The 9,969-nt window shown below is 39.4% G+C and overlaps 1 protein-coding gene across 1 annotated transcript in view; it reads right to left on the bottom strand.

The window, feature by feature from the left end:
* The window catches only part of KCNH5 (potassium voltage-gated channel subfamily H member 5), a 154,361-nt gene that overhangs the window by 43,293 nt on the left and 101,099 nt on the right, over positions 1–9,969 (bottom strand). The window contains exon 9 of the mRNA XM_009273378.2: positions 853–1,105. Coding sequence (XP_009271653.2) covers positions 853–1,105 — 253 coding nt within the window. The remainder of the gene's footprint in view (positions 1–852; positions 1,106–9,969) is intronic.

Below are 9,969 nucleotides of genomic sequence, written 5' to 3'. Positions count from 1 at the left end.
CTCGATGTCCTTCTTGTAGTGAGGGGCCCAAAACTGAACACAGTATTTGAGGTGCAGCCTCACCAGTGCCAAGTACAGGGGCACGATCACTTCCCTAAGTGAATCCCTAATGATCTACATTCCGTAAATGATCTACATTGTTCTGCCTCTCAGGGTGATTCCTGCCTCAACACTAGTGCTGACCACTGAGTCCCATCATCTGCTACACCTTTCCCAATCCCATGCAAGCTAGTGAGGAGTCTGAATTAGGCTCTTTCCCACCCATTGCTGGCAAACCAGACACCGCAGCGGGGTGACGGGGTGATTATCCTGGAGCTCCCCCATTACTCAGACTTCTCACAACTGTGGCTGGATAGATGGTGCATCCCTATCTCTTTGCATAGTCAGATGAGACTATTTATTTTCTGTAAAGCCAGTTCACTACAAGCGACAACTTTGCTTCCTTGTAGAGACTGTTTGCAGGTATTATTCTGGCCTAGAATACAGACAAATGAAAATCCCAGTGTGAAGGTTAATGCGGAAATCCTCCTGAGAGACTAATATAAAACAATGTGCATTTCCTCTCCAGGCTATTTAAAAGATGTCAAGCACACAGATGCCATTCTCTTCTGCTCAGAGACACTGTAACTGTGAGTGGTGAGCCATACAGGGCAGAAAGAGCATTCCCAATGGCATAAAAGATGAAGGGTTTGCTTCTAGAGTAGTATCTCTGGAGACATGACATCTCCATCTTATGACAACCACTAGCCTCCTGTAGTCCCAGCTGATGTTAGGCAAGACTAGTTAACATTCGAAGCTAAGCAGAAGGCAAATATATCCAAACCACTAGCATTTCAATAGAGATCACAGTACCTAAAATAGCCACCACCTCGTCGTCCTGGATGACTTCTAGGGATCCCGAGACCACAAAGCAAAGAGCATCAACGCTTTCCCCAGCATGATAGATGAGGTCCCCTGGGGCACAATGGATCGTCTGAAACTCCACAGCCAGGGCTCGCAGGCAGCCGTCGCTAGCCAGCCGGAAGGCAGGGTGCTCGTTAAAAACTTTCCGGTTTAGGTGCACGCAAATATCTGCTCTCATGTCCTTTGGGCAAATTGAGAGAACCTGAATAAAAGAAAGATGAAAAATAATCAGCTGGGAATATGACACCGGGCCAGCGCACGCTTTATGAAATAACTGAATGGATGGATCTTAAGATGCTCCTGGGTGGATCTTAAGATCCATCCATCCAGTTATTTCATAAAGCTTCTGGTGGGAGTTTTATCTTGAATTGGGGTAGTCTTTTTCTACCCATCTACTGCTTTCACTGCTGCTGAAAGGGTGATGTGGAAGAAGGGACTATTCTGTTACACTGTTCTCATTCCTAACAGTTTTCACACTTGTTTTCCAGAATTGCAGGTGGCACTACTATGTCCTGTTTGTGGATATCCCTCCAGCCTTGGTGCCCAGACTATCCGCCCGCTGCTACGCTCAATCCCTGCAGGAGCACAGAACGGACACTCAGAGCTGAAGGAGCTTGAAGACATGCAAAGACGGACCATTCACAATAGAAAACACCACATTTTGCTCACATCCAGAAAACCTAGTCTTCAGAAATCTTCATGTAGATGACCACTTACCGACACGTATCCAAACACACCTAGGGTTTAGTTTCAGTGTGTACAGACATATAATAAGTAACCTGCCCTGGAGGGCTTACAGACTAGAAAATCCAAAGAGCTTGAGATTAGAGCAAAAAGAAAGTATTATGAAACCTTATGAAATGTAAAGTAAAGGTGAGTGAAAAACTGTCCTGTGAATATGAAGACGTCTTCATAGCGGATCAATTAAATAAGACCTTCAATTAATTTCTTACCTGAAATAGCTTTCCCTATTGAAATAGAAACAAAAATACACCTGAAGAAAGAAAGTGAAAACCTGCGGGTCTTGTTAGGTTTGTAAACTGTGTGTTTAATATTTGCACATCCTCCTAAACACACTAACGTCCTTACAACCCTAAAATGCGTGGTTGCTAATTGCACTGAGAAACATATAAAACCTTTTAAAGTTTTCCTAGGATAAATAACAGAAAAGAGCACGAGATTAAGAGCACTCTGGAAGTCTCATATAAAGAAGACTGCAGATCAATAGTACTGATTAATTTCTCATGGTATGGAATTAATCTGGCAGCTTGCTCTACAGACAGTGTGAGAGACAGGGACATTGGGTCCATGTGTTGACTACCATCGAATATTAGCAAACAGAGGGAGACTCTGGTAACCCTGACTAAGCTTTGAGGCAAATGGTCATGTTAATATTGAAGTAAAGCCACGATTTTCATTTCTGTTTAATGCAGAAGAGGTATAAAACATATTATTGTAAAGTATCACTAAAGGTCCTAAGGCATAGAATGGGAAAATAGTAAACAATTTCTAGTTTAATAATAACATTTAGTCCCTTTCTTATTTCAATAGATCAAAGTTCCTTTGCGGTCAAAGATAGAATGAACGCAAAAAGGTGAAGTAAAAGTTATTCTCCTATCCTCTGTACTATGACAGTCTGAGGCTAGAAGGGGCTACTGCAACCATCTGCACTAACCTCTTGCACTCATAATTTTCATATCAATCCCAGAATACCTGTTAAAATTATAGCATTAATTGATTTAATTGTTAATCAATCAATTAAATCAATTAAAATTAAAATTGTTAATCAACCAATTAAATCAATTAAAAATTGATTTAACGTTTTCAAATGATACAGGGTAGTTGTTCCAACGGACAGCTACTCTCTCCTTTAAAACATGTGCTGTTTTTGAACTCTTTTTCTTTTTACTTTTCAGCCAACAGCCAGCGGACCTCATCATGTTGCTTAGATAAGAGACCTGCAATCATCGGGAATCTCTTCCACATGTAGGTGTTTACAGTATATGACCAGGTCATCTCTCAATCTCATCTTGAATAAACAAGGGAGATGATGTTTCTTGTGCCTAACACTATGAAGCACAGCATCTCTTTGGAAACTTCCCCATAGCATGAGGTTTTCTCACTTACACCACCTTTCCAGATCTACCAGGTAATTAGTTTTTCTTCGATTTAACACAGAATAAGTCAATTATTTGGCTTAATGCTATTTTCTGTAACAAAATGTTGTACAGAACACATTAAAATACCCTGCATGTCTGTTTTATCATAAAAATTGATAATAAACAAACACATTTGACAAGACATATTCTCCAGAAACCATCATTTGCATTAGTAGCAATGTCTTGTCTGAGTCACTGTTGACCATATCCCGTATCACATTTCCATAATTTTATTAGGGGCAAACGTCAATTTTACAAACTTATACTTACCTGAGCCAGTCCATTTACCACTAGAAATATGGGCACACCTTAGTTTTTCAGTAAAAAACAAAAATTAATTTTGAGAGTGATTGTTTCACCTCAGCCCTACTTCTGGATCAAACAGAAAGCTCGTCTTTATTATAATAAAATAGAAACATGCCATCTTTCTTCTTCTCAATAGTAATTTAATGAAAAATTCTGTTTCTTTTGTATTATTATTGACGATTTTTAACATTTTTATCTACTCTTGGGCCTAAATCATGGTTAGAAGTTTTTTACGTCCTTTTAATACTTTCAGTAACGTAAGTGCTTTTGACTTAAGAAGGCCAGGAGCTATGAATTCTCAAACACTGTTCTTAAGAAAAATGTGTGTATTCATACATGACTGATCTCCAAATTTTATCTTTTAAGCTTCCAAACTGCAGGAAAAATTGGTTAAATTATTGCAGAGGTTGTTACTGTAAGATTCGGAGATGTTCCAGGAGCCTTTGTTTTTTGGAGTGTAAATTAATTGTGTCCCTCAAGAATAAAAGTCACTTGGATGCAAAGCAGCATATTGTTTCCTCACAAATACAGAGTTAAATACAGAGTATTAAAAGTGAGCACTCAAAGCATTACTCTTTTTATAGACACAACAAACATATCTATCATCACACACTGTAATATGAAGAGACAGAAAAAATTCCATTGCACAGAAAAAGCCAGTCTTAGAAAAAATAATTCAGGAATTTTCTGATGTCATGATAAAGTGATTCTCCTAATGACATATTACTGTATGGAGATATATGGAGATATCACTTATCAACTAGTACAGCAGTAAATGAGTAATGATCCAAGAGTTAGCCAGGAACAAATATTCTTTATTTCAGTTTTCTTGTCTGCTACGCTGCAAGTACTGAGAACAGAGAATGAAACAGATGACAACTAAAAGAAATACTTAATATTGAAAGATTTGGCAAAGAAGCTTTGGCTGATAAAGATAAATGTAGATACACGTAGGGGAAAAAAAGAGCAAAGATAGACAATCTCAATATTCAGCTATGTGTTTACTGTATGTTCCAAGCCCAGGACTTCATGAGCTCCAACCTGACTTTGCAGCACTTCTTTTTGTGTTTACAAATACCATCATGAATTCAGAAGGAGTCTCACAGATGCCACCAGCTTCACTATTAGTTGTACTGTAGAAGGGGTTGTTGGTGACACAGATTACAGTATGTAGTAATTTTCCTGCTTCCAAAGAAGACACATAATGTGATACAGGATGACACAGAAGCATTTGGAAGCTAATGATAAATAGTGCAAAGATCCTAAGAGCAGAAAATGAGAAAATGGACATTTCAAATTCAGATAAATATTCTTCTGAAAATGATCCCTTATTGATAATACAAGACTTCGACATTCTCATTGTGAAATGCTCTTACTGAGATGTCAGCATTTTTAAGGCAGCACGCAACTAAAAAGATACAAACTACTAGCAACGTGGTTGTACGCGAGTCCATATGGTGTACAAATGCACACACATGGGTGTAAAGGAGAAATTCAATTTAAGGGAGAGGGTATCCTGTAAAGCTTAATCTACTGTTTCACTGTTAGGGAAATGCCTCCAACACTTCATGTTAGTAGAACCAAAGTTCAGCTGGGACATTTGTTCTAGCCTGTGTATTCTTTCAGCAGCATATCAAAAAACCACCAAGACAAATTTCTGAAGAGGAAATTTCCTTAGAGATTTCAAGACCTTTCTCAGTGAAACCTGTAGTTTATAAGCAAGGCAGGATATTAAGGTTGCTGACTGCAATGCTTTACTAACTGACGGTTTTGGAGCACACGACTTGGAGCAGGCAGTCTGCAGGGACCAGATGCTTCTTGTGCTGCTACAGGAAGTTGCTCCGTAACAGATCTGTAGCCACAGACTTCGCAGTCAGCTTTCCCATATGCATCCAAGCAGCATGAAAGAACAGAACCTGCTACGTTTCAATGCAAAATTAGAGGAGAATGTCGAATTCGACCCAGAAGAAAATCTTTGCTGGCTGTATAAGCTGTGTTTCTACCAGAAAAGGAGCAAGGCTCCATGCCACACATGAACGCTACACATGCATCCACAAAGACCTGAACCGCTACAAAGCTGAGAGAGGAGAAAGTAAAGCACAGAATAACATTTATCACTTCCCTTCTCTGCACAGAAAATTAAACCTCCTCAAAGTCAGTATAAGACAATTGCTGAGCTCTGCCATCATCACCCGGCACCCAGCTGATACAAACCCCAACACAACGCCGCCCAATGCAGAGATTCAACACCGCTGCCATCTCTAGAGCCCCCCATGGCATACGTAAAACGCTGGCGGTGAATGAAAAGCTTGTGGTTGCTGCTAGAGATTGAGAAAGGCAGTAACTAGCTCTGGAAGACTCACAGGGAATTGGCACAAAACGTCTCACTATCTTTTCAGCTCGAGATCTGTAAGGGGGGAATAAAATTCCCAAGGAGGGTCCATCTGATTTTTTCCTCCCCCATCCATTTCCTCAGCATGCTCAGGCAGTTTAAGATAAGCCCCTTGAACAGCCCAAATAATTCTACGAGGAGCAGAGATTATAAAGAACTCAAAGAAAAGCAAATGAATCGAAACAAAAACCATACAGATTGAGTGTGTCCAAACAGTATCTTTTAGGATGGGTTTAAGTATTTTTAAAAAAATCTTCCCCAGCTGGAAAACACTACAGGATGGCTTAGCAAATATTACAGAATCTGTTAAGACTTTTTGTTAACAAAAAGGGCAGAGGCCAATGAATCATGAACGCTATCTATTTGCAATTCTCTTTCAGCACACAGGATTCTCACTTTCTTGGGGTTGTAGCTAGGGGGTATATTGACTGATATTCACGCGAAGAGCTTAGACAGTGTTAGCGGTGGAATAACAAGGACCGTTTCCTAAATGAATAACCATAACAAATATTGGAGATACTAAAAAATGTCAGCTTTGACAATAAATAAAATAAATTCCTCCAACTTCTAACCAGTTATAGGCCACAGATAGCTCTTTTTATTTTGTGGAGAAAGGCCACTCTGGGTTTTCAGACATATTCAGCAGTCATAACCAAGGTCAGTTCTTTCCAAAAAACCACAATACCCTCTAGGCACCTGACTAAGTTATTCAGATTTTTAGAAGGATTTGGCTCATTTGAGCATTGAATTCTTTTGCAGACCCAGCTAAAAGTGTTACATTTGACACTGGACGGAGGCCAAAGAGACAAAGGTAAGAAAACAGCTGATTGGTAAATCACAGAGCATTTTCCTGTAATAATCAGGTAATTTTGTAAGTAACTCAAAGGTGATGTATGGAACTGAGCAGTTATTAACCCTGCATGCATTAGGGTAATCTTTAATACATCACTGAGTATCTTGGCACTAAGAATTGAATTTCAGCAGCAATGGTGTGCTCCGTTTTAATTGCACTAAAATCCAAGGTCACTTGGATTTAAATGCTCAGAAGCTGAGAACTGAAAATCAGTCTACTAAGTTAAGTTTGGCTTGTTTTCTTGTTAACAATACATGATCTGAAGCGGTGATCAAAATGGTTACATTTAGTAGTATAGTAACAAAATTAACCACTTTTTAACTGAGTAACAAGTGTTAGAGACATTAAAAAATCCCTAGAAACTGGCTCTTGATTACATTAAATTCAGTATTGTCAACACAGATAGAATCTGGCTAAAGGTCTGAAAAACAGGGGAAGATGAGAGGCATCACCATGTGTTTTAAGGAATCAAGAGGTTCACAAGCACAGGGCCTGCTGATTTGTCTAACGCATTGTGGCACACGGCTAAAATTCACCAGTGACCCAAAGTAGCAGATCCCAGGTTGCCTAAGGGTTGTAGAAGTCTCAGAACAGTTAAAGGTTTTATTGTTTTCAGTTTTGCTATAATATCTATCCCAAGCACAACCATCACATGACCTTCTAATGGGGCAAAGGATAGCAGACTACAGGGAATTCTATCATTAAAATCAACTTTTTAGATAAAAGAAAGAAAAATAAACATCAGAAAGAATATGGCATACATCAAAGAATCTCTCAAGTCACAACATTTTTTGGAGTGAGAACTTCTGGCACAAAGGTCACCCTTGGAAGAATGGAGTCGATCAATGGATTATTTTATTTTGTGCTTCTTCTGGAGGTGGCTTTATTTTCTAACATGCAGCATTATGAAAAGACATTCAAGGGTGAAAGCATTAAGAAAACAGATCTGGAGAAGACCTTCCCCTAGATGTGGTCTCTGGAACTGTCAGCCCCTCTGTCAGCTCCCCTTGGTGGCAGTGCTCAGGAAAATGCCCGACCCATCCACTCGGGTACTTCTTCCCCCAGAAAATAAGCTCATGAGCTGCTCCATAGCCATGGTGTATAGCCCTGGCATTTCCTCAAGCATGACAGGTTCATAGTTTAATCTGTATCAATCCCAAGATGAACACATCCAAGAGGCAGAGATAGTTGTGGATAATCTTTCCTGGCTCTGCACAGTGCATACAGGAGGTAAATAATCCATACCATCCATAAAGGTGAAACAGAAAGCCCCACTGGTGCACAGGCCCCACTCTTGGACCCGTGTGAAGGACAGTGAGACCCTGACCGTCTCTCCTGCATCCCGCTCTCCAAAGAACCGTGGATTGCAACTGTACCTGGTCCTAGCTCAGCTCTGTGAGGTGAGGGAAGACTTCTTGTTCACCTCGTCCCGATCTGCAAGGAACGACCAACAACCCCGCCTCTACAACGAAACAAAAATACTTGTCCAAACGATTTTTACCTTCCCTCTTCAGCAGGGAATTGTATGTAGCTGTCACACCTAATTTTGTAGAAGTTCTCTTTGGCCACGAAGCTTGGAAGCCTTCTACCCCGGTCATCCACAAGGAAATCCAGCCAGCACTTACAGACACCTCTATGTAATGGGACACCATAGGAATGGCAGCCTGATTCCCCTAGTCGTCTCAGGGTATCACTAATTATTACTACAGCTCTTGAAGATCTTATTAACAGCAAACACGACTAAACTGCACTGTCCTTCTGTAGATTAATGTTTAATAAAGTTACAACCTGTGTCTATTTACCGTAAACCCATCTCTCCTGTATGAAAGCTTAGTGGGCCAGCAGTGAATAGTTTTAATACTGTGTTATTTTCCCATTATTTCCATTTCAGTCATTGCAATGTGGAATTGGCTCTCATCATTCGAATCGCCATTGATGCTTAGGTTGAGACTAAATAGACGCCTTTTTTCTCTTTCAACCTATGGCTTTTCTGAAGGAATCGACTGTTAAAACATGATAGACATTTATTTAATTGCTTTCTGAGCAAATCCTAAGCCATACAACAGCATAGAGGTCAAGAAGAGAAAATCTTTGGGTTTTACTGACATTTCAGAACGTTATCATTAGATGAGACCTTGAGACATCTGCATGTTAGTTAATGGTTGTTCTGCTTTCATGTATAATGACCTATTTCTTATAGAAGAGCTACCATCTATAAATTTTTCATTTGCTGCCTAGAGATTTCAATAAAAACTAAGAGATTTGAATTCAGTGTGTGTTTCGTATATCAAATTATTACTGTAAAGATTTTTTTCAGCTGCTTAAAAATGGTCATATACAGAGAATGTACTGCCTCTTTTTTACCTCTCAGAAAAACAGGTTCTGCTGGATGAGAGATACTGTTTAGCATATAAAGGCTTCTTAGTTTTGTCATGTTTTTAGCTCTGCTCATTATTAGATGAATAACCCTGAAACCTGTAGCATTAAACATAAACAAAAATTCCATCTTGTTTGAGCCACTGTTACACCAGGAGGTAAGAGTCCATGTGCATGTATTACATATATCATCCCAGCTGTCAGAGGAGGGCTCTCAGGTTTAAGTGATTTAAGATTATGGATCAGAGGCCACTTGCTTCCCCTTAAGTAATAATAATAAATACGCTAATGCTTTTAGTGTCATTGTTAATTCCTTATTTGTGAACACTCAGAGACAGGCTGAAGCGCTGTGGTTTGAAGACAGGATTTGAAGATGAGCTATTCCCAAGGAGAAGAGGGAAGCCAATATTGCGTGCTTAAGGCACCGTCACTTCAGTGTGGGAGAACAAGTCCTCTTCCACGTACAAGGACAGCAGACTGGGGCTTTAAAACAAAGTTCTCTTCAGAACAGCTTGCTCTCACAAGCAGCAAGGACTAGATTTTCATTAAACTTCCTCCATGCTAACTTCCACGTTGCCTTCACTTCCCATCTCATCCTGACCAGTTTTAGCCAAGTTCTTCTTTGGGGCTACACACTGAATATGTCATTCAAGAACAGATATTTGAGCTCTGATGCAACAAATCTACACATATTAAGTGGTAGTAATATGTGTAGTGGTAGTAACTCCAATCAAGTTATTAACTATATTCTGATTTCAAGCATATGAATTTAAAATCTTTAGTTATCACACATGCACATGTGTTTATTTTTACTCTATCTAATCGCTAGGATTGTTCATCACCATAGGAACCTACTGTAACGCTCATATAAGAAATTTCATTCTTTGTTAGTACATTAACCTTCCTGTTCTTTGAATTCAGATTTCAAAACAAAGCCATTTCAACATGCTGAGTGACTGAATGAAATGTGTTATAAATTT

This window comes from Aptenodytes forsteri, unplaced genomic scaffold (genome assembly GCF_000699145.1).
Source record: "Aptenodytes forsteri isolate BGI_AS27 unplaced genomic scaffold, ASM69914v1 Scaffold479, whole genome shotgun sequence".
Taxonomy (NCBI): Eukaryota; Metazoa; Chordata; class Aves; order Sphenisciformes; family Spheniscidae; genus Aptenodytes; species Aptenodytes forsteri.
Note: the sequence above shows the minus strand (reverse complement) of the source record. Positions and strands in the feature narration are given on the sequence as shown.